Raw genomic sequence first — 25,913 nt, forward strand, 5'->3', positions numbered from 1 at the left:
CAGGAAAGTGTAAAAAGAGAGTCTTCTACAGATGTAATAGACACTCAAAGGAACTATTATCCCACATAGACTTCTCTCTATCAACATTTTAAAGTGTACAGCATTATCACTTTTAGGTATTCTAAAAAAAGAAAAACATTAAGAGAGAGAACATAAAACATCTTCCCTGTATCAACATCCTTTGTGTCAAGCAAAAGGAGTGCTATGGGAACCAGAGTATATAAGATTCCTTAGTGAGATGTGAAATCCCAATTAATTAATCTTACTGGATTTTTAAAATCTTACTGAGATTAAAATCCTGCTGAGGGTTCTTTCACATCTTCTAAGCATGTTGTACTGGTGCCTACATAGTGGTTGCTCAGTTCAGATTCTACTAAAAGTAAATCTCCCAAAGAGGCAAAAGCAAGGTTTAGAATTTTTTAAACTTCAGTTCCTGGATCAAGCTCATTATATTGCTTGACTTCTCTGGCTTACCAGGTGAAGTATATAAACAGAAAAGACACCATTTTGCAAGAAATCTGCTCCCACCCTTTTCAACCTAAAAGGCAAAAATCTACTTGGACTGCATTACTGAGGAGGAGCACAAGCCCTCCCAGGCTCACCTCCCACACAAGTTGGGCAGAGTACACTTCACCCTGGGAATCCCTGTCTTCACTAATTATGAAGAAAATTACATACATACTCAAAATACCAGAAAGGCTTTCATCATTTTTGATATAGAACTTGAAAAATTAAATGGAATTTATCTATATTCCAAGAGGCAATAACATCAATAAATTTATATGGTCCTATAATTTGTTTGCAGGAGCCCACCTTATGAATTTCTATACAATGGAATTTTGACATTTCAAAGGATAGGGAAGATAACGTTACAGCTTTAAGTCTTTCTAACACAGCTTCAGTGCCAAGTACTTCAAGATCTATAAATACTTAAATGCAGATAGTCTAGAAACCCTGAGAAAAACCCTTGTAAGGTCAAATACTCATTCTTGTTTTCAATACAAGAATTAATAACATATTAATTTTGGTAATTTACCTACTTCATCATTCTATAACTCACGGAGCTAGTTTTTCTAAAGAAAGAGTCATGTATTTAGAGGTAACTTGCCTGGACTCTACATTTGCAGGGGTGCAAGTTGGGGCACCATGAGGTGGGGGTTAGGGGAAGGAGCACAGACAGAGCCAGCTGCACATGCTGCTTAAAAGGAAGAAGGATGCTTTTCTCCAGACAAGATGGGGAGGCAAACACTGATCAGAATGGCCAGAAGTGTTGTCAACTTTATCCTATTCTGAATACCAAAAGAATATGCAGATTCTACTGGACCTATAAACAACAATTAGGGAAAAGAAAATGTATGGAGGCAGGTAGCCTCATAGAAAACAATTATGTGTTTATTCCAGTGAAACAGAGTTAAAGGAAAAGAGTAATTTGGAGTGGGATAGAAGAAGGAAAGGATCAGAAATTTAAAAGTGGCTTTCGCCTGGACCTGCGTGGTGTTGGCTCTGTTATTGTTCACACACATCTTCCTTCCCATGGACAATACCAGTGGATAAATACAAGCCATGATTATCCAATTACAAAACATAATGCCACTATCACATTCTTCACATTCCCCAAAGCACTGACATACATGAACCACTGTCACCCATTCCAGACAGTTATTTATGCTCTCTTCACTGCACAGTCATTATGAAGAACACAAGGGTAGAGCTTCACTTACATGGTTAATGAAGAGACTCTTCCGTTTTTCTCTCACTGTGAAAACAAAAGATGCAATAAAAATGTTACATGCCTGCATGCCAACCCCTTACAGGTTACCGAGGGCTACACCTGTGTGTCATGATCCCATCCTTCCACCAACCAACATACCCAATTGCTCTGTTACCAAATATAAGAATATGTGACCTGCACGATGCAGATATGAACCTGATTAACAAAGCAAAATACACACCCATGTATTTAAACTATGGCATACTAACAAAGTAAAAGTAGCTATAATCAACCAAAGGGTAATACTCTTCCAATAAATTAACAAAATATTAATTAGTAAATGTCATAAAACTTGTATGCATCCATTAATTAAATTTAAAATAATTAACAAATAAGAGGACAATTGATTTCTAAACAGAGCAGATCCACAAAGGTCCATACTATACGGTGAAAGATAAAAAACAATGCCAATCACAACATTAAGACAGAGGACAAAATATACCAAAATCGTTATCAGCATGGAAACCAATTCCTCTCTCTCTGTGCTGGGTGATGGGAAATAAAGCCAGACTTCTGTCTAGGAGGCCTGATGGAGCCTCTAATAGCACTCTTGCCCTCGAGGAAGCTGAAAAAAATCACAACACAAGATACCATCCTATCTCAGAGATGGAGACCTTGGTGTTTCTCAAAATGGATTCTCAGCCCAAGATGTACCAGGTTGAGGACTTCCGGCCAATGGAGGTGAAGGTGGAAACACTGTGTCCCCTCCCACAACTAAATTTAAAGACAGTGAAGTTTTAGAAACAAAATCACAGCCAAAACAGTGAAAATTGAACTGTACGGAAGTCTGACAACAATGAACCACTCAGCTAGACCGGTAATAGGGGCGGAGTCAGCAGCTGACTAGCGTCGGCTGGGCTGGAAAGATCGTTTGGTACAACCGAACCAGGAGCAGAGGCAGAAGCAGTTGGTGGACCCCAGGCGTGAGGTGGCAAAGGGCGGACCCAGTGAGGGCGAAGTGTGGCTGGCTGACTGCGGTCAAACATTCACGCACAGATAAACCAAGCAAAGGAGCGAACAGTGAGGCAGATGGCGCAGGCTAGGGCCATAGCAATGGGAATTAGAGCCTGAAAGCACCAACTGGGAAAGACTTTCTCGGGGTGGAGGGGCCAGGAGAGGTTCCCAGGCTCACAGAGAGTTTGTTGGAGAGACCCACAGGGTCCTGGAGAGTACACAGGCCCACACACCCGGGAACCAGCACCAGAGTGGCCCAATTTGCTTGTGGGAAGCTGCAGAGGGGACAGAAATCTGAGAGAGAGCAGAGTGGAGCAAAGTGCCATTTTTCTCCCTCTCTAACCACCCCTTCCACATACAGCATCACAACCTAGACACTGGGTCACCCGGCCCTGGTGAACACTTAAGGCTCCACCCCTCATATATAACAGGTGCAAACAGACCAAACATTATGACTCAAGAACGGCTCAGAGCCCCAGAGCCTATAATTCTAAGTGACCAAGAAACAGCCAACCTTTCAGATGCATAGTTCAAAACACTGGTGATCAGGATGCTCACAGAATTGGTTGATTTTAGCCACAAATTAGAGGAACATATGAAGGCTAAAATGATTGAAATGAAGGGAAATGCACAGGAAACCAAGAGTGATGGAAAGGAAACTGGGACTCAGATCAAGGGAGTGGACCAGAAGAAACAAGGAAACAACCAAACAGGAAAGAAGAAACAAGAATTCAAGAGGATTAGGAACCTCCAGGACATCTTTAAATGTTCCAACATCCAAATTATAGGGGTACCAGAAGGGGAAGAGGAACAGCCACGAGGGGAAAACTTACTTGAACAAATAATAAAGGAGAACTTCCCCAGTTTGGCAAAGGAAATCCAGAAAGCTCAGAGAATCCCAAAGAAGTTGGACCCAAGAAGGAACACACCAAGGCACATCATAATTACAATAGCCAAAATTAAAATGATGGAGAGAATTCTAGAAGCAGCAAGAGATAAGGGAACCTACAAAGGAGTGCCCATCAGACTGTCAGCTGATTTCTCAAGAGAGACCTTACAGGCAAGAAGGAGCTGGAAAGAAGTATTCCAAGTCATGAAATCCAAAGACCTAGAGCCAAGATTGCTCTATCCAGCAAAGCTTTCATTTAGAATGGAAGGGCAGGACTTCCGCCAAGATGGAGGCATAGGTGGAAACACTGTGCCTTCTCCCACAACCAAGTTTGAACACAACAAAGGTTTGGAGAACTAGGACACACCCAAAGACCAGAAAACGGAATTATACGGAAGTCCGACAACTACGAACCGTTCAACGGGGACGGTAAGAGAGGTGGAGCCAGCAGCGGAGCTGGGTCGGGCAGGACAGATCCCCCGACCTAGGCGCGCAGGCAGCCCAGAACCAGTCGGGGTGTGGGGCAGACTGACCACAGTTGCACATTCGCGCACAGTGAGATGGACCACGCAGGCCCCAGGGGGCGAACCCAGTGGTGGAGGGTTGACAGCGGTGGCACACTTGGGTGCAGTGGAACGAAACGTGTGGGCCTGGTTACGGTGGTGGCTGTGGCGCCAGGGCCGCAGCGGCAAGCGGCAGATGGGGAAGCCATTGTCCCTCTTTGACCTCGCCCCCACATACAACGTCACAACCCAGCGACTGAGTTGACCTGTTCTAGTGAACACTTTAGGGCTCTGATCCTGCTATGGAACAGGCACGAACAGCCCAAAAGATAGTGAAAGAAGAACTCAAAGTCCCAGAGCCAATGACTCTAAGCGACCGAGAAATTGCCAGCCTCTCAGAAGCACAATTCAAGACACTATTTATCAGGATGCTCACAGAACTGGTAGGTTATAGTCACAAATTAGAGGAACACAGTCACAAATAAGAGGAACATATGAAGGCTAAACTAACTGAAATGAAGGGAGATGCACAGGAAACCAACAGTGATAGAAAGGAAACTGGGACTCAAATCAATGGAATGGACCAGAAGGAAGAATGAAACATCCAACCAGAAAGGAATGAAGAAATGAGAATTCAAAAAAATGAGGAGAGGCTTAGGAACCTCCAGGACATCTTTAAACATTCCAACATCCGGATTATAGGGGTACCAGAAGGGGGAAAGAAACAGCCACGAGTGGAAAATGTATTTGAACAAATAATAAAGGAGAACTTCCCCCGTCTGGCAAAGGAAATAGACTTCCAGGAAATCCAGGAAGCTCAGAGAGTCCCAAAGAAGGTGGACCCAAGGAGGAACACACCAAGGCACATCATAATTACATTAGCCAAAATTAAAATGAAGGAGAGAATCCTAGAAGCAGCAAGAGATAAGGGGACAGTCACCTACAAAGGAGTACCCATCAGACTGTCAGCGGATTTCTCAAAAGAGACCTTACAGGCAAGAAGGGGCTGGAAAGAAGTATTCCAAGTCATGAAATCCAAAGACCTACAGCCAAGATTGCTTTATCCAGCAAAACTTTCATTTAGAATGGAAGGACAGATAAAGTGCTTCTCAGATAAGGTCAAGTTCAAGGAGTTCATCATCACCAAGCCCTTATTATATGAAATGCTAAAGGGACTTATATAAGAAAAAGAAGATGAAAAATATGAACAGTGAAAGGACAGCAAACTCACAGTTATTAACAACCACACCTAAAACAAAAGCAAACCAAGAGGACAGCTAGATCAGGAGTGGAACCACAGAAATGAAGAACACATGGAGGGTTAGAAACAGGGAGGTGGGAGGGGGAGAAGGGGGGAGAAGGCACAGAAAATAGCATAGATGGTAGGTAGAAAATAGATAAGGGGGAGGGCAAGAATAGTAGGGGAAATAGAGAATCTAAAGAACTTGAGACACGTGGTTATAAACTAAGGGGGGGAGAATGGTGGGGGAGGGACTGTGCAGGGTGGAGGGGAATGAAGGGGGGGAATAGAACAACTGTAATGGTATAATCAATAAAATATATTAAAAAAATAGAATGAAAGGGCAGAGAAAGTGCTTCTCAGATAAGGTCAAATTCAAGGAATTCATCATCACTAAGCCCTTATTATATGAAATGTTAAAGGAACTTATTTAAGAAAAAGAAGATGAAAAATATTAACAGTGAAAGGACAGCAAACTCACAGTTATTAACAACCACACCTAAAACAAAAGCAAACTAAGAGGACAGCTAGATCGAGAGCAGAACCATAGAAATGGAGATCACATGGAGTGTTAGCAACAGGGGAATGGGAGGAGGAGAAGGGGGAGAAGGTGCAAAGAATAAGTAGCATAGAGAGTAGGTAGAAAATAGATGGGGGGAGGGCAAGAATACTATGGGAAATACAGAATCTAAAGAACTTGTGACACATGGACATGAACGAATGGAGGGAATGGTGGGGGAGGGGTGTGCAGGGTGGAGGGGAGTGAATGAGGGGAATGGGACAACTGTAATGGCATAATCAATAAAACATATTTAAACAATAAATAAATAAAAATTAAAATGAAAAAAAATGTACCAGGTTGATAAGGAACCCTAAGGAGCTTTTTCATAATCTGATGTCATTGAACTTTGCATTTTCTTTCCTGAAGACCTACTTTAGAGGATATATACTAATCAATTAACCCATTAATGAGTAGGTAACTTTAGAAAATAGAAGGAATAGGTTTCCTTCAAGTAGGTGACCAATAATGCCACCTTGGGGTATCTTAAAATGCTAGGTACAAATCCAGCTTATCCTTTCAGTAGTCCTGCCCTTCCCCCACTCCCACAGTCCACCTCCCAAATGCAGAGTCACTAGTTTCAAGCATTCTGTCTGATCTGAGGAATAGGAATTTTTTTAAGATTTTATTTTTATTTTATTTTTTGGAGAGAGGGGAAGGGAGAGAGAAAGAGAGGGAGTAAAACATCAATTTGTGGTTGCCTCTCATACGCCCCCTACTGGGGATGTGGCCCACAACCCAGGCACGTGCCCTGACTGGGAACAGAAACAGCGACCCTTTGGTTCACAGGCTGGCACTTGGTCCACTGAGCCACATCAGCCAGGGCATGGAAATTGTTTTCGTAGTTTACATTCTGTTCAATTTCCTTAGAAGTCCTATCCTATCTGAAATGATTCTGTCCCTCTTCCTACCTCAAAGATACCCTGGAGTACAAAAGTAAAACCCAGCCTGAGGGTATTCTTGGGAGAAAGTGCCCAAAGGCCATCAGCTGGATCCATCCACAGGCCACGGGCATACACCAACCACAGAGAGAGTATAGGGCACCTGGCCACACCTGAGGCCAGACCAGCACACCAAAAGCTCTCTAGAGAGCACAGACAACAGCTGTGGACTATGTCTGGTGAGACAGTGTAGAGGTTGCATGATTACTTTTGACCTAACTTGAAATAAGTATACACAGGTAAACCATAACAACAACAACAACAAAAAGAGCTGTTGAGAAGCACTGGGTTTTAACTTCCTGGCACTATACACTCTGTGTGCATATGTACCTGTTCACATTGTATCTGTGCACATGCATATCTTCCTTAAATTATTTTAATACTAAATTACTGTGCATCTAGTCAGGTTTGCTCACCACATGGAAGCATGATGGCATCTTTTTATGGTGATTTCCCATGGGCTGAACAGACCTGAGAACTCTTTCTACACAGGCAGCAGACCTGAAATCCCACAGGTGACACTTAGCCCTTCTGAGGATATCCAACAATAGGTATGTGCAGAGGCTTTCTGTCTCCCAATTACTGGAATGGTCTCCAAGGTCACCTTGTCACCCACCTCCAATAGATAAAAGATACTCATCCATGTCTGAAGAAATATTACAGCTTCTTATATGGTTACTACTAAAAAGATTACAAATTATTCAAAAATAAGAAAGGATTGAAATGTAGAATCATCAATGTTTTGACTCAAAATTTTAACAAGAAAGTTTTAAAACAAAATAAAATCATGATATACAAATGAATAGGAATATTGTAAAAGTGTATGCTATTGTACATCTCCTACAAGGATAAATATCAGGGAAGAATCAGATCATTTCCATGAATCCCATTGGTTCCAATGAGAATAGTAGAAAACAGGAGTTCACTAAGACTAATACAAAACATGTAAGGACAAGGTATCTGAATCTATTATAGAATACCTGTTTTTATACAAAGGAACACCTGCACACTATTTTCCACAGGGCAACTGAACCTGCTGAGTCTTATCTGAAATCTGGTACCATCTTCCTGTTATATTTTGTAATGCTGCCCCTAAGAGGTCCTTTGAGAAAATCCAATCTACACAGTATCTGAGAGGTCTTTTCCATATGTGTCCCTATTACAGACTTCCTTCTGCAGTGTCTCCTGAGTCCACAAACCAACTGCCTGTTCCCATGAAACAGGGTGCAGCCGGGGGACCCCTGCAATAAGAATTTGTAATGGGGACCAGACCTCAGGGTGTCAAGGAAATATCAGAAAAAATTATAGGATGTCCTCACTGTTAGGGTGGGCGGGGATAGGAGGAAGCTTCCGCTGGACTTTGCCAACACGGACATCCTCATAGTAACCTGAGTCCGAGGAAGAGACCACCAATGCTGTATTGCTTCTTTGTTCAGAGGGCACCAATCCCCAGCTCCCATGAAGAGAGCCAACCAAAATAAAACCCCACTACATTCCCTGCTCATGCATGACTTTCTTGGCTTCATCCTGCAGGCCGTGGAATCTCACCCGGGTGCACAAACCCCAATAAAGCTCTTTATTGCCTATCTTATGGCTGATTGGCATTTCTTTCTCAGCAGAGCCTAAGAAAATCTCTCACTCACCCCAACAAGTCTGAACTGGGGGTGGGACACATGGAGCAGGGCCACTGAGAGTTGTTCTGCATAGCAACAGTTTTGCAAATAACCTCAGGCATGGTCATTTAACATATCTATAACTTTTGGTTTTGCAAATATGTTAAATAGCTGTGGCCATGCTTTGAGCCAGGGAGATGGGAGTGACTTCCACCCTGGATATAACTGGGAAGCAACTCCCCCTGGTCACACGCCTTTGTGAGAGCATGGAGATGATTCGCTCCATGCCATGGGGCCATCTGTGCCTGCCGGGACTAACTATGGCAGCCCAGTAAAGCCAGAAAAATATGGGAATGCTGGCAGGTGTAGCCAATTGTGGAAGGAGTTGGAAATGAGGATAAAGAAGAAGATTGGCACTGGGATTTAAACCCAGCAGTGGCAGCCACACTAGGAGGGGACCATGCAGCTTTGTGGCTCCCTTTGCCACCCAGCTTAGGAAGCCAGAAAGCAAGGGGTAGTAGTGATGCAGAGCTCTCTCTTAGTAGTTTGGAAGAATGCAGGATAGATGCTGTGGGAAAGGGTGAAAGGACCCTTGCTGGTGGGTCATGAGAAGGTGCCATGTGGGTTTGGATTAAGAACTGGAGATCTCGGTGACACAGCTAGTGGTGCTGGGAACTGAGGGTGGCCTGTCAGCAGAGCACAGATTACTGGGGAGAACCAGGGGCTACCGGAGTCATGGACTTCTATTTCTTTTCCTGAGACTGGGCAAAGGAGGGAAGGAAGGACTGTGTGAATTTGTGGGTGTTTAAGGCTCTTTGGGATCTTAATGAAGACATTAAGTCACTACTCTAAGTCTGTATATCCTTTGGTGAAAAGGAAAGGAATTATTTATTCAATCTCTGACATTGAGAGCCGTAATTCCCTGACAACAGGCAAGGTGAACCTAAAATGGGGGACCCCAGGAGAAGCGGGGGGCGTTCATTCGGTAATACCATATCGTTCCCCGCCTCCACGGGTCCACTCTGTAACACCCATACATTAAAAAACCTATCATTGCAGAAGGTTATCTTCATAAGCTGCAATGTATAAGGCAATCTTTAAAATGAAATAAATCTCTTAAAGTATACAATTTGCATATTAGACAAGTCTATATATGCAGGTTCAACAGAGGAGGCCTATGCGGCAAGTGACAGATACTATTTTCCCACGAACTTCAAGGTTTTATACTTTCTGTACAGGGCTGTCCTGAAATTCTCTTCTACTCTACCTCCTTCCTTCAAAGAAGCAGCCGCTGGGGCTAGTGAAACACTTCAGGGCTCAGAGCCAGGAAACTGAAGTTGGGGGGAACCTAAAGCAGTAGCAGAGCGAGGCTGGACTGATAGAAGATCAAACCCCCAATTTTTATACTAAACAATCCAAGGGAAATTCTTATATACTCAGCCAAGCAGGATGTAACAACTCTGACTTTCCACTCTGGACCCTAGAGAATTAAGAGAGTAAGAGAGGAATCTTTTAAACTAGGAGAACTTTTTCTGTTGGAAATATTTGAGGTTTTCTTCCTACATTATTATGTAGGCCACTACCTTAACATTAAAACCTGGTGTTCCAGGTAGTGTTTTTATTAGTAAGTAGCTATGCAAAGATTAGGAAGTGAAACTTCAAGCAGAAAAGTTAATGTGGACCTTTACCCTATCACCCTCTTTGCTCAAGTGGTGTATGTATTAATTTTGTTAAAAGACTAGTAACTGAAATAACAGATGAACTCTCACTCTTAGTATAGACAAAGGATTTAAGCAACAGGAAAATAGGCAATAGTATTCATTCTAGTAAACATGTATAACTTAGAGTGCGATGGGTGTGGAACTGTTCAGAATGGGGTGAAGGTTGAGAAGTCCCTGGGAATATAGAAAATAAATAAACAAAAACCCTAACATGGCTTAGAGGACAGGAGAAGCTGAACAAAGTGGTAGAGTTAGTTTAGATAACTATGGCAAGTTGGCCAGTTTCATAGTTACGTTAAAAAGCTGTTTAGCAAGGGAGGTGAAGTGAGTTTAATCAGGTGCTGGAGGGGTAACATCTGTGTGAAAGAGCTTGGAGGTGATTCACTCTGCATCGTAGGGCCACGCCCTTCTGGTCTAACAATGGCAGGTGGAGAAAGGCAAAAGGTATCAGAGGACTGGCAGACATTGCTGATTGTGAAACTTGGAAGTGGGGTTATGAAGGAAACTCTGGGCCAGGATTTAAACTAGGCATGGCAGCCATTTGCTCTCTTGGCTATTCAGGTTGAAAGGGTGCAGAAGAACCACCCCCGCCCCCGCCCCGACGGCCCTCCATCAGATGCCATGCTGTTTTGGATTAAAAACACAAGAACATGGCTAACAGTGCTGGGGAACTGAGGGCCCTGTCCAGCCCAGCATGGATTAATGGGAGATGCCTAAAATGCTAAACTAAGACCAAGGGAATGCTTAGCTTCAAATTTCTGTTTTTCTTTCTCCTAAGAGATGGTACCTTTGGCATATTCTAAAAACTAGCCTAATGTGATAAAAGAAAGGCAGGAGTGTGTGTGTGTTCATGGGTGTTTTAAAGGGAATGGGACTTAATGGCAGAATTCTGCTATTATTCTAAATCTATAACTTTTAAACAAACCATTGCTTTCCTTTTTACCAAACTCTGGCACTGTGAATCTTGGCAATGGACAATTGGGCCCATGCATTCTTCAGAACTGCATAAAGGCTGGCATTCTGTTACAACAGCATTGGGAAATAAATGGAGAATAATGACAGGTAAATATTAGACACTTAATTATCTATGTTCTTTTTCTTTTTGCAGTAGATTTAGGAAATTGAAATATGTAAACCAAAGCAGTTGAAGTTTTAAATCCTAGGGAATTCTGACATGTTGAGACACACTAATAAGAAGTTAGGAAAACTCCCTGGCAAGTGGAATAGGGAAAATGAGACATAGCTAAACACAAAGGTCAAGCAATTTACAACCAGGTACAGACGGTAGCCAGAGCAAAGGCCCAAAGTGCCTGGCAGGAAGCAAACTGAGAAAACAAAGACATGGCCCTCAGGGTAATGTTAGAATTTACCGGGGCTAAGCCACTGCCTATGCTAGAACAAACAAGGTGTATGTCACCTGCTAAATACCTGACCATGAGATTCCCCATTTCAGAAGCAACTGAGGCATAGCCGCTGGCATTCTGCTGGAAACTGGTTGAATCCTCAGTGCCCCCTCCCCTTTCCACAGAATCTGCCCTCCAGGACCAGATACCCAGAACACCTGGTGCAGATCAGCAGGGTGATTCACCCTCCCCCGAGGGTCTGCTACACACCCTAAAAGCCCTTCTACCCTTTCCCTTGTGGATGCCACCCTTTCAGACCCAGCTCACCTGATTGGCAGTGTACCAGCTTGAATAAAATCCCCTAATTGGACTTTTCTGGCTCCAGATCCAGTCTTGGCCACTGTAGCTACCTAACAGGTAACATTTCCTCCCCGGAGATAACACCTAGGTTTCGCTTGCATTTCAGCTCCCTGCCCCCCAAAGCAGCAAAACCAGGTGGGTGACTCAGGAACCAACTACAATGACTGAAAGGGCATAACTGGAAAGCTGATGAATATTCTGCTGAAAACCCACCCCTGAGACCTCCCCTAAGATTCCCGCCTAAAGAGAGAGATGAAAGCCTCAAGACACGAGACACAGTACCATTCCCTTTTCCCCCCACTTCTTCCTTCACAGGCACAAGTACCCTAAACTGTGAGGCAATGGGCAGCTGGCTTCTTAGCCTAGGCTAATCCCCTGAATCTGTCCCCAAAGCTCCCTTTTCTTTTGACTTCCCAATGAGTCAAGGCAGCCCAGTCTAGGCTCCCCTGTTGCTTCTTCTATGCTAAGCCCTTCCTTGTTTCATTGTCCCCAGCTAAAATAAATGTATCCTCATAATCATCTGGACTGGTGCTGTGAAATCTTTCCTACATGAAGTCAAGAACCCACACACTACTGCTGACCCTAGGCAGACCCACACAGTTTGGGCCAGACCCCTGTCCAGTAACAATGCCTGTTTTAGTCACATAAAATCTTAAACTTGCTTTGGAAAGAGACATTCTTATATTCCAAGAATGAATTTTAAAATGGTGCTTCATTTACACATTTAACCTTCCTGATTTGATTCATACTATGAAACTGGCACAAAAACACTGAATGAGCCATTTTAGAATAAATTTCAGACGGATTTTCAGAAAAGCTTTGGTAGAAAGGGAACTATACTGTATATTACTTGGTATATCTCATTTCTCCGAAACTTCTGAATTTTTTAATGCTTTTATTGGCCTTTTCTTGCCAGTTTCTAGTCTTTACAGTTGAATCATTATGTCTGTTAAAAAGAAAGCCAAAATTCATGAAAAAACATATAAAAGGCTAGATTAATTTTTGAAGTTATAGACACTCCAGGAAAGAGTAAAGTTTCCTAACATCCTTGTTCATTCTAGGTGACCGTGGCCATAATGACCTAAACTGTAAGGGGATGCAGCCAGGGCCCCCTGCAAAGACTGATTTGTAATGAGGTCCAGAACTTGGGGTGTCAAGGAAATTTGAAAATACAGGGTATCCTCACCCCCACAAGTCTAAACTTGGGGATGGGACACATGGAACAGGGACATTGAGACATTCATATTTTGCATATGAACAGTTGGCCAGCTTCATACTTGATATGCAAAAATGGTTATTGTATATATCTATAACAGCTGGCTAGTTTCATAGGTATGTTAAGTAGCTGTGGTCATGCTTTGAGACAGGGAGATGGGAATGACTTCCACCCATGAAGTAACTAGGAGGCAGTGCCCCTTGGTTACAGCACTTGCATGAGACCTTGGGCATGATTTGCTCCATGCCCCAGGGCCACGCCTGCCCGGAGTACCTACAGGCAGCCAAGAAAGGCTGGAAAAATACAGGAGTGCTGGATTGTGGAAAGAGTCAGAAATTTGGTTGCAGAGGAAGATTCGTGCCAGGGTTTAAGCACAGGTGCAGCAGCCATGGGGGCTAACCACAGGGTTTTGGGGCTCCTTTTATACACAGCTTAAGAAGCAGGAGAACAAGATGTAGCAGACAGGCAGAGCTCTCTCAGCAGTTCAGAAGAATGCAGGGGGAGACAAGGAAGGACTAGGGATGGGGACAACGTGAGACCTTGCAAGGAAGGAAAGGTGTGAAAGCTCTCTTGCTGGTGGATCAAGAAAAGGTGCCACATGGGTTTCAATTAAGAACTGGAGATCCCAGTGACACAGCTGATGGTGCAGGGAACCGAGAGAAGCCTGCCAGTCTATCATGAATTACTGGGAGGGACTGGAAGTCCCTAAGTCACAACTTCTTTTTTTTCCTGAAAAATGGTACCCCTGACAGGCTTGACTGGGCAAAGGAGGAAAGGAAGGACTGTGTTTGTGGGTGTCTCAAGGGACTTTGAGTATTTATTGGTGACATTCCATCATTACTTAAACCTGTATAACTTTTTTTTGTAATGAAATAGTTTCTTTTGTTTTTAATTATAATATATTTTATTAATTATGCCATTATAGTTGTCCCACTTTTTTCTCCCCTTTATTCCCCTCTGCCTGTACACCCCCTCCCACTAAGGTCATTCCCCAACCTTATTTCATGTCCATGGATCACATACATTAAGTTCTTTGGCTTCTCCATTTCCCATACTATTCCTAACTTCCCCATGTCTATTTTGTACCTACCACTTATGCTTCTTATTCCCTGTAACTTTTACCCCACTCTCCCTCCTCCCCCTCCCCAATGATAACCCTCCATGTGATCTCTATTTCTGTGAATCTGTTTCTGTTCTAGTTGTTTGCTTACTTCGTTTTGATTTTTGCTTTTTTCACATTTGGTTGTTGATAGTTGCGAGTTTGTTGTCATTTTACTGTTCATATTTTTTATCTTCTTTTTCTTAAATAAGTCCTTTTAACATTTCATATAATAATGGCTTGGTGATGATGAACTCCTTGAACTTGACCTTATCTGGGAAGCACTTTACCTGCCCTTCCATTCCAAATGATAGCTTTGCTGGACAGAGTAATCTTGGATGTAGGTCCTTGCCATTCATGATTTCAAATACTTCTTTTCTACTCCCTTCTTGCCTGAAAGGTTCCTTTTGATAAATCAGCTGTCAGTCTTATGGGAATTCCTTTGTAGGTGAATGTCTCCTTTTCTCTTGCTGCTTTTAAGATTCTCTCCTTATCTTTCCTCTTGGGTAATGTATTTATGATGCGCCTCAGTGTGTGCTTCCTTGGGTCCAACTTCTTCGGGACTCTCTGAGCTTCCTGGATTTGCTTAAAGTCTATTTCATAACATCCTTGTTCATTCTAGGTGACCGTGGCCATAATGACCTAAACTGTAAGGGGATGCAGCCAGGGCCCCCTGCAAAGACTGATTTGTAATGGGGTCCAGAACTTACATTGCCAGATTGAGAAAGTTCTCCTTCATTATGTTTTCAATTTCTTGCTCTTCCTCTTCTCCTTCTGGCACCCCTATGATTTGGATGTTGGAATGTTTAAAGTTGTCCTGGAGGTTCCTAAGCCTCTCCTCATTTTTTTGAATTCTTGTTTCTTCATTCTGTTCTCATTGAATGTTTATTTCTTTCTTCTGCTGTAAATCATTGATTTCAGTCCAGCTTCATTCCCTTCACTCTTGGTTCCTTGTACATTTTATTTTATTTCACTTTTCAAAGCCTTCACTTTTTCCTCTATTTTGCAGCCATACTCAACCATTTCTGTGAGCATTCTGATTACCAGTGTTTTGAACTGTGCATCTGAAAGGTTGGCTGTCTTTTCATCACTTAGTTGTATTCTGATCTGTTCTTTCATTTGGGCCATATTTGTTTGTCTTGGCACAGCTGTTACGTAGTAAAGGGCATACCCTTAGGTATTCACCAGGACAGGGCAACCCACATAGCTGCACTGTGTTGCTTTATGTGGGAGAGAGGTCTGAAAGGGAACAATGAGGCTTGCTCAACTCTCGGCAGACTTTCAGTCACTTCCCCTGCTACCCACAAGCAAACTGGGCCCTTTTGGTGCTTATTCTTGGGTGTGTGGGCTTGTGTATGTTCTAGGACCTTGTGAGTCTCTCCAGTGAACTTTCATAAGGTAGGAAGTTTCTCCTACTGCCTCAACCCCCACAGGATTTTTCAGTCAGAGGCTTTGAAGCTTTATTTTCCCATGCTGGAACCCTGGGTTGTATGGTCTGTCTTGCTCCCCAGTTGTTGGGGACCACCCACTCTACCAGCTGCTGGGTCCTTGCCTGCCTGGGTCCTCCAGCCACTGCCTTTCCATGGGTACTCTCCACCCTAGGTGCCCATCTCCACCCCTCCTACTGGTCTAGATGAATGTTTCTTCTTTAACTCCTTGGTTGTCAAACTTCCATACAGTTCAATTTTTCTGTCAGTTCTGGTTGTTCTTTGTTCTTTAAATTTATTGTTGTCCTTCTTTTGGTTGTGCGAGGAGGCAAAGTGTATCTACCTACACCTCCTTCTTGGCCAGAAGTCCTAAACCTGTATAACTGTTGAATAAATAGTTCCTTTCCTTTCACCAAACTCTGGCATTGAGAGCCATAATTCCTAAGTGCAGCAAGCAAGGCAAACCTAGTACAGAGGGACCCCAGGGGAGGGGGTGGTCCATTCCATACCAGTATCTTGCCCCTCCCCCTGACCATTCTGTAATAGAACCGGGTGAATATTCATCACTAGCTCAACTACTTCTCCCCCCTGGGAATCTTAAGATCCTGGTTCATCACTGTTAGAACCTTACTGAAAGGATAAGATGGGGTGGGGTGCACCTCCTTCTATGCAAAAAAAGAGTTAACATATCAGTTTTGCTTCAAAGTTGGTGTCTGGGAATACAGATTTGGGGAGGGTCCCCACCATTCTCTAACTGATTAAAAGTGGCTCACTATGCCTGAACTGTACAAACAACATGGTTTGTGCGAATACCTGCTTTCCTCCCAGGAATCTGGTATTTTGCTATGTACCAGGTAGTGGCTGCCTACCTAACCAGTCCTCAATAAAAATCCTGGGTACTGGGCCTCTATGGAGCCTCCCTGGCTAGCAACATGTTGCAGTCATTGCTGAAGACAGCATGGTACACCCTGTGTGACTCTACTTGAAAGGGACTGCTGGAAGCCTGTATCTGTTTCCCTCTGTACCTCATGCATGCCCCCTTTCCTGGTAGTGTTTCTGCTTCTCATACTTTCTTTGTATTAAGTCATGGCCATGTATATGACTATGTTAGAATGCTACGATTCTCCTACTGGATCACTGAGACTGAGGGTGGTCTTTAGGTCCCCAACACAGGTGACATGCAGAAAAAAATGGAGAGCAGGGGATAATGGGGAGAAGGTCGGTACTTCCTTAGTCCCTAGAGGCTTTTACTTTCTAGTTCCAATGACTTCTAAGGTTTCTGAGATAACCTTACAATTAATTATTCCTTTTCTCTTCAGCTAGCTGGAGTAGGACTAAGACATTACCATGGGGAGAAAAGTGGAATCTCTTTCCAGTATCTTTCTAGTACCCTAGTATCAGCAAATAATATTACCCAATTCTAAATCTATTTTTAAAATAAATTTGAAACCAGAAAGACCATTAATCAGCTCTGAAATTCAAAGTTCTTTGGACATTTTATTTTATGTAATAGTATAATCAATATGCCAACTCATTTATAATATTGGCTTTAATCATTTTTAAACTTGAATACTTTTGGTCAATAATAACAAAATCTGGAGTTCTCAGCATTGCTACATAATTGAGAACTCTAATGGTCATATATTGCTTTGTTGGGAAAAAAGGCAATAAACTGATGTGATCATAAATCTCACTTTCCTAAGAGAATAATAGCTATCTCCTTTAATCCCATCTATGATGATTTGTTAAGAGAATTTTTACTTAGCTAATACAACAGTCCATAATGACTTAAACAGAAAATGTACTACAGTAGCAGTCCCCAACCTTTTGGGCACCAGGGACCTTTTTTTTCCATAGACATGAGGGGTGGGGGGTGAATAGGAACGACAGGAGGTGGAACTCAGGTAGGGGTAGGAGTCAGGAGGTGGAGCTCAGGCAAGCTTCCTTCACTACCCGGTTCCTAACAGTCCTCATGGCTGGGCAGGGGTCAGGGGCATGGTTGGGGACCTCTGTACTTGATGCTGTAAAAATAAGCCATCTAAAATCAGCAAAAACACTACTGTTAGCATGAAAAGTCTTCTCCACCTTATACGGTGAGTGAGGAGTAAATGCTTGAGTTTGCAATGAGGGATAAACAAACATTTAGGTTGACTGGGACCCCCCCACTCTTAAAAAGACAACTTGCTAGAAAAAAATCTAATGTCTAATTACTGAGGATTTCTTAACAATCTAAATGCAATTTCAATGAACCTCTCTTACAGACTGGCATTTAAAAAATTACCTTGGATCCCCCTGTTCCATTTCTAAGATGGGCTTTCCCATGGCAAGTGTCAGCCAACATTAGCCACAGGATGTCGGGACTAAAGAGTAAATCCTAACATGTAGTCCAACACCCTTCCTTTGAAAATGAGGAAGCTGCCCGGGCATGACCAGAGAGGGAGATAGAAGACAGTGTGCTGAACTCCTCGGACTCTTTCCTTTATACCACCCTCTCTCCAAGGACACTGTCACTGGTGCCTGGAATCTGCATGAAATGAGTTCCCAGAGACCCAAGTCAGGAAAGAATTCAATTCCACTAAGTCAATGAGAACCTACACTCCAGGGTAAGGATAGCACTCACTGAGAAAAGATGCTGCCTCTAGGTACTATGTTCAGAGCTTTGAGAGATAACACATTCAGCCTTCCTGACAATCTCAGGAGGAAGTACTCTTTTTAAAGATGAAAAACCTGCAGTTCAGGAAGACCATCTGGATCAGATGCATAAGAACACACAGCTACAGTAGGATGATTAAAGAAGGTTGTGTTTTAATTATCACTATCTTTTGAAAATCAATCCAAAGTGTTAATTGTTCTTACATGGTGACTAACTAAGATTATCAGAAAAATTCAGCTGCCTCCCAAGATGTCACAGGGCAGCTGACCAAGAACATCGAACATGTAGGTAGGCTATAAACATGAGCAGCTGGGAAAAGTACAGAATGGGGTTAGCCAGTGGGTGCTAAGTGATGGGGGATAAAAGGTCTTCACAGTTCAAAAAGGAGAGTTGAAAACTAAGTTATGGACACTGTGACCAAGACAGGTATTTCCCCAACAAAGAATGATTGATTTAACATTAAAAAATCACCACTATAATTTAGTATATTAATAGAAAAGAAAAATGAGGTAATCACATTGACAGATGTGAATATATTTAATAAAATTAGATACTTATAAATGATTTAAAATAATCCCAGCAAACTTGAAATAGAGAAAAATCTCTTTAACCTAAAAATATATTTATAGAAAACTGCACTTGAACAACTAAAATAAATTAATTAAATATATATATATTGATAAAAACTTACAACCAACTTTAAAAAAAATTATTGTTCAAGTACACTTTTCTGTCTTATATTCCCATACCTGCCCACCTCCCCATAGTGCTCCCCACCTCCCTCCCATTTCCAACCCTGTTAGTTATCCATGTGTCCTTTGTACTTGTTCCTGTGAATACTTCCCCTTTGCCCTGAAATTCCCTACCCTCTCCCCTCTGGTCCCTGTCAGCCTGTTCTGTATTTCAGTGTCTTCGGTCAAATTTTGCTTGCTTGTTTGTTTTGTTGTTTAGATTCCTGTTAATGGTGAGATCATATGGTCTTTGTCTTTTACTGCCTGCCTAATTTCAGCATACTGCTTTCCAGTTCCATCCATGCTATTGCAAAGGGTAGGAGCTCCTTCTTTCTTTCTGCTGCATAAAATTCCATTGTGTAAATATACCATTGTTTTTTGATTCATTCATTTACTGATGGGAACCTAGGTTGCTTCCAGCACTTGGCTATTGTAAATCGTGCTGCTATGAACATAGGGGTGCATAGGTTCTTTTGCATTGGTGTTTCAGGGTTATTAGGATACAATCCTAGCAGTGGAATTGCTGGGTCAAAAGGCAGGTCCATTTTTAGTTTTCTTAGAAAATTCCATACTGTCCACAGTGGTTTTACTAGTCTGCAATCCCACCAGCAATGAACTAGGGTCCCCATTTCCCCACAACTTCTCCAGCACTTGTAAGTTGCTTTGTTTATGATGGCCATTCTAACCAGTGTAAAGTGGTATCTCATTGTGGTTTTAATTTGCATCTCTCTGATAGCTAGCGATATTGAGCATCTTTTCATGTGTCTCTGGATCCTCTGTATGTCCTCCTTGGAGAAGTGTCTCTTCAGGTCCTTTGCCCATTTTGTAATTGGGTTGCTTTTCTTCTTACACTGGAGTCATGAAAGTTCTTTGTATATTTTGGAGATTGAAACTTTGTCTGAGGTGTCATTGGCAAATATGTTTTGCCAAACAGTTGATTCGCTTTTTATTTTGATACTGTTTTCCTTAGCCATGCAGAAGCTTTTAATTTTGATGAGATCCCATTTGTTTATTCTTTCCTTTATGTCCCTTGCTCTAGAGGACATATCAGTAAAAATACTGCTGTGGGGAATATCTGAGATTTTCCTGCCAATGCTCTCCTCCAGGACTCTAATGGTGTCATGGCTTATATTTAACTCTTTTATCCACCTTGAATTTATTTTGGTGTATGGTGTAAGTTGGTGCTCGACTTTCATTTTTTTTGCACACAGCTGTCCAGTTCTCCAACACCATTTGTTGAAGAGGCTATCTTTACTCCATTTTATGTTACTGCCCCCTTTGTCAAATACTAATTGACTGTAGAGATTTAGGTTTAATTCTGGGCTCTCTATTCTATTCCATTGGTCTATATGTCTAGTCTATGTGTTATGCCAGTACCAGGCTGTTTTGATTACATTGGCCTTGTAATACAGTTTGATATCAGGTATTGTGATCCCTCCTACTTTGTTCTTCTTTCTCAAAATTGTAGCTGCTATCCAGGGTCTTTTATGGTTCCATATAAATTTTTGAAGTGTTTGTTCTATCTCTGTGAAATATGCCATTGGTACTTTAATAGGTATTGCATTGAATCTGTAAATCGTTTTGGGTAGTATGGACATTTTGATGATATTAATTCTGCCAATCCATGAACATGGTATATGTTTCCATTTGTTTGTGTCTTCCTTGATTTCTTTCTTCAGTGTTGTGTAGTTTTCAGCATACTGGTATTTTAACTCCTTGGTTAGGTTTATTCCCAGATATTTTATTTTTGTTTTTGCTATATTGAAAGAGATTCGTTTCTTGATTTCTGCTTCTGCTGATTCATTGTTAGTATATAAAAATGCCTTTGATTTATGAATGTTGACTTTGTATCCCGCTGTTTTCCCAAATTCATTTATTAGGTCAAGCAGTTTTAGGGTAGAGGCTATAGGATTTTCCATATACACTATCATGTCATCTGCAAACAATGACAGTTTTGTTTCCTCCTTTCCGATTAGGATCCCTTTTATTTACTTTTTTTGTCTGATCTCTACGGCTAAAACTCCCAATACTATATTGAAAAAAAAGTGGTGAAATTGGACAACCTTGTCTTGTTCCTGATCTTAGGGGAAAAGATTTTAGTTTTTGCCCATTAAGTATGATGTTGGCTGTAGGTCTCTCATATATGGCCTTTATTATATTGAGGAATGCTCCCTCTATTCCCATTTTTCTGAGTGCCTTTATCATAAATGGGTGTTGTACCTTATCAAAAGCTTTTTCCACATCTATTGATATGATCATGTGATTTTTGTCTTTGCTTTTGTTTATGTGATGTATTACATTTACTGATTTGCAGATATTGAACCGTCTTTGCATCAGTGGGATGAATCCCACTTGGTCGTGGTGTATGATCTTTCTGATATATTGTTGGATGCAATGTGCCAATATTTTATTGAGGATTTTAGCATCTATGTTCATCAGAGATATTGGCCTGAAGTTTTCTTTTCTTTGTTGTGTCTCTATCTGGTTTTGAAATTACAATGATGCTGGCTTCATAAAAAGAGTTTGGGAGATTTCCATCATTTTGGATTTTTCCAAGTAGTCTGTGAAGAATAGGGGTTAGCTCTTCCTTAAACACTTTGTAGAATTCTCCCGTGAAACCATCTGGTCCAGGGCTTTTGTGTGATGGGCGGTTTTTGATTACTTCTTCGATTCCACCTGCTGTTATTGGCCTGTTCAGGTTTTCTGCTTCTTTTTCATTGAGTTTTGGAAGATTATATTTTTCTAGAAATTTGTCCATTTCACCTAGGTTTTCAAATTCTTGGCATACAGTTGTGCATAGTAATTCCTTACAATCCTTTCTGTTTCTGTGGTATCAGTTCTAATCTCTCCTCTTTCATTTCTGATTGAGTTTATTTGTGTCTTCTCTCTTCTTTTCTTAATGAGCCTACTTAAAGGCTTGTCTATTTTATTAATCTGTTCAAAAAACCAGCTCCTACATTCACTGATCCTTAGAATTGTGGTTTTAGTCTCTATGCCATTTAATTCTGCTCTGATCTTCGTTATTGTCTTCCTTCTCCTTGCTCTGGGCTGTCTTTGTTGTTTTTCCTGCAGTTCTTGGAGGCATCCGGTTAGGTTGCTTGTTTGAAACGTTTCTATCTTATTTAGGTAAGCATGTATTGCTATGAACTTTCCTCTCAGGACTGCCTTCGCTGTGTCAAGTTTTGGGTTGTTGTGAGTTCATTTTCATTTGTTTCCAGAAACTTTGTGATTTCTTCCCAAACTTCATTCTTGACCCATTCGTTGTTTAATAGCATACCATTCACTCTCCATGATGAGAGTGGGTTTGGGTTTTTGGGTTTATTCTTTGGTGTTGGTTTCCAATTTCATTCCCTTGTGGTCAGAGAAAATGCTTGGTATAATTTTAATTTTCTTAAATTTGTTGAGGCTCATTTTTTGCCCTATCATATGGTCTATCTTTGAAAATATCACATGTGCATTTGAAAAGAATGTGTATTTAGCTTCTTTGGGATGAAGAGCTCTCTCTCTCTCTCGCTCTCTCTCTCTCTCTCTCTCTCTCTATATATATATATATATATATATCTTAAGTCCATTTTATCTAGGGTGTTGTTTAATGCTGCAGTATCTTTGTTGATATTTTGTTTGGAAGATTTGTCCATTTTAGACAGTGGAGTGTTAAAATCCCCTACTATAATTGTGTTGATGTCAATATTTTTCTTGAGGTCCTCTAGGGTTTTCTTTATATATTTGGGTGCTCCTATTTTGGGTGCATATATATTTACGATGTTAATGTCTTCTTGGTGGATTCTTCCCTTGGGTATTATGAAGTGATCCTCTAGGTCTCTCTTTATGGCCCTTTTTTTGAAGTCTATTTTGTCTGATATTAGAATTGCTACCTGGCTTTTTTTTCTTGTCCATTTGCTTGGAAAATTTGTTTCCATCCTTTCACTTTTAGTCTGTGATGGTCTTTTGACCTGAGGTGGGTCTCTTGTAGGCAGCATATGTGTGAGTCATGCTTTCTTATCCATTAAGCTATTCTAAGTCTTTTGATTGAAGCATTTAATCCATTTACATTTAAGGTTATTATTAAAAGGTACTTATTCATTGCCATTTGTGTACCTGTGTTCCTCTCCATCTCTCGCTTTTCCTTCCTTTCCTTAAAGCAGCCCTTTTAGTAATTCTTGTAGAGCTGGTTTGGTGGAAGCGTATTCTTTTAGACTTCTTTTGTCTTGGAAGCTCTTTATTTGGCCTTCTACCTTGATTGAGAGCCTTGCTGGGTAAAGTAGCCTTGGTTGGCCTCTGGGTCTCATTACTTGGAATATTTCTTGCCATTCCCTTCTTGCTTGGCATGTTTCCATTAAGAAGTCAGTAGCCAACCTTATTTCGGCTCCCTTGTATGTTACTTCCTTATTCACCCTTGCTGCCTTTAGGATTTTCTCTTTGTCTTGGAGTTTTACCATTTTAATGATGATGTGTCTTGCAGTAGGCCTCTTTGGGTTCCACTTGCTTGGGACTCTCCGTGATTCTTGGATCCGTGTGACTTTGTCTCTCCTCAACTTAGGAAAATTTTCCATTATTACTATTATTACGTTCCATATTGTCTTGCATTTCTCTTAACTTCTCCTCATTTTTTCTGATTCTCTTTTCCATTAGTTGGTCCATCTGGGAGATTCTTTCTACCCTGTCTTGGATCTCACTTATGCTGTCTTCTGCCTCATCAATCCTATTCTTCATACCTTCTACTGTGTTCTTCAGTTCAGAAATTGTATTCTTCATTGCCTCTTGGCCTTTACTGATGGTTTCTATTTCCTTTTTCAGGTTGGTATAGTTTGCAGAGAGTTCATTGTAGCTCCCCTGTAGTTTCTGGTAGCTCATTGTAAGCTCTTTGAGTTTCCTGATAACCATTGCTTTGAATTCAATATCTGATAGTTAACGTGCCTCTATTTCATCTAACGTTCTTTCTGAGACTTTCACCTTTTTTTTCATTTGGGCATTGTTTCTTTGTCTTCCCATTGTTTGTGAGACACTTCTTTTTAGCCTCAGCTTCTTAAATTGATCTGTTCTGATTCCCTGGGTTTATGGTGTGAACTTCTGTGGTAGAATACCTGTGAAATTCAGTGGTGCAGTCTCCTGCAGGTATCTTGGTGTTCTCTGCTTCCACCTACTCCTTTTTTTGTGCGTGTGTGATCGGTTGGAGGGGGAAACAATATGGTTTATGACAGCTGAAGAGTATTTTATGTTATTTACAGTCACTGCTGGTAGAGAAGAAATAGAAAATATTTAGGCTATATAGCGTGTTAACCATAATCTTCAATCCAACTGTCCACTTTTAAGAAAGGATGGACTGAAGATAAATCTCTTGTTAGGAAGGGAAGGCTTGTGAGTTATATCTAGAAAGCAGTGAGGTTGCAGGCGGTCACATTCTGAGGTAAGGTGAGAGTAAAGAATAGTAACTAGGTGTAGCGTGTGAGCAAATATAGTTAATCACTACAGTAATAGAATTCAGGAACCTGTAAAGTTGGCTAAGATCGTAGAGATGTGTTGTGAAGTATTTACAGGTGTATAGATCAGCTATTATTTACAATAATATTAGAGCAACAATCATATGACGGACTCTATGTGATCTCTCTGAATAGGGGTTACAGAGCTTTGGGTAGTGTGCCAAAAGAAAACAAGTGGTGTGAAGTATAGAAAATTAGTGATACACTGTGGAGGAAAGAACAGGGGAAACCTGTCAAATAATACAATATAACCAGTGAAGACTAAGAAACCTATACAGAAAGAGGAGGAATACAAAGATACTATTAAAATGTAAAAGAAGAGAGAATAATGAAAAAAATACAACTAAGCAGCAACTTGTGGCTTCTCTGCTATAGGAAAGTGAAATTTGTCTTTCTCCATTGTTGAGATACCCCCTCTTTGGGTTTCACTATGGTCCTTTCCCAGTTCCCAGTTGTTTTTGTCTCTTGTGGGTAAAAGAAAACAAAGCAACAAACAAACATATAAACAAACACACAAAAAAGGCAGGAGTAAGGAAGAATAAGTGATAGGTTTGGGAAGAAAGGAAGGAACAGGAAAGGAGAGGAACAAAGTATTGAAAGATAAAGCAATAATAAAATTTAAAAATAGAAGATTACTTAGAAGAAAAGTTGCTAAAGAAAAACAAGAAAAAAAAAACAAAAAAAAACCCCTTCCCTTGTTAGTTTCAAACTGTCCAAACAGGTTTTTCTGGTTGCAGCAGGACCAAGCTGTGGGCTGGGGTGCAGGGGCGCACAGGGGCCAGCCAGGCTACCAGACTGGGATGCGGGCACCCGTACACCCAGCAGGCTGCCTGGGTCCCGCAGGATCTGGCACTGTCCTTCCCAGTCCTGTGGCGGGACTGAAGTGCTCCCATCCCTCCGCTGGATGGCTGTTGGGCTGGGTGGGCAGTAAGGCAAGCTGCTGTCGCAGAACACCTCAGTTCACTTTCCAATAAAGACTTCTCCACAAAGCTTGCCTCTCAGCCCTGCCCAGCCCCCAGAAGACCGGTGACAACAATGTTCTTCTCAATTCTCCCGGGCTGGCGGGTTGGCGGGCTGGTGGGCTGGCAACCACAGAGTCTGAAGTTGACCATGGCCCACTGTCCTTGTTACCCTTATGTAAACTTAAGCAGACAGGTCTCTGCCTGGTATTGCCCAGCCTTGCTTAGATGGGGAGGGAGGGAGTCAGTTCTCTCCCATGGACCCTGTAGCAGGCCCAAGGCTCCCACAGAGTCTGCTGTAGACCCACGAGGTGCCAGGCTTCCAGAGTTCCCTCCATAGCAGGCGCCCTGGCACTGGTCCCAGACTGAAGCCTCTGTTTCCTGGCCGTGGTGGTGGCACTGAACCGCTGCCGCAGCTTTTGTCTTTACTCACATTCTGAATCCCCACTGACCC

General features: G+C 41.8%; 1 protein-coding gene across 3 annotated transcripts in view; it reads right to left on the bottom strand.

The window, feature by feature from the left end:
• CCNY (cyclin Y) overlaps positions 1-25,913 on the bottom strand; it is a 302,795-nt gene that overhangs the window by 66,729 nt on the left and 210,153 nt on the right. For all 3 annotated transcript variants that reach the window (XM_037037808.1, XM_037037807.1, XM_037037809.1), the window contains one exon: positions 1,722-1,756. In XM_037037808.1, coding sequence (XP_036893703.1) covers positions 1,722-1,756 — 35 coding nt within the window. The remainder of the gene's footprint in view (positions 1-1,721; positions 1,757-25,913) is intronic.

The sequence above is a fragment of the Sturnira hondurensis genome, unplaced genomic scaffold (assembly GCF_014824575.4).
Source record: "Sturnira hondurensis isolate 20B ecotype Veracruz unplaced genomic scaffold, ASM1482457v3 Scaffold0023456, whole genome shotgun sequence".
NCBI classification, from domain to species: Eukaryota; Metazoa; Chordata; class Mammalia; order Chiroptera; family Phyllostomidae; genus Sturnira; species Sturnira hondurensis.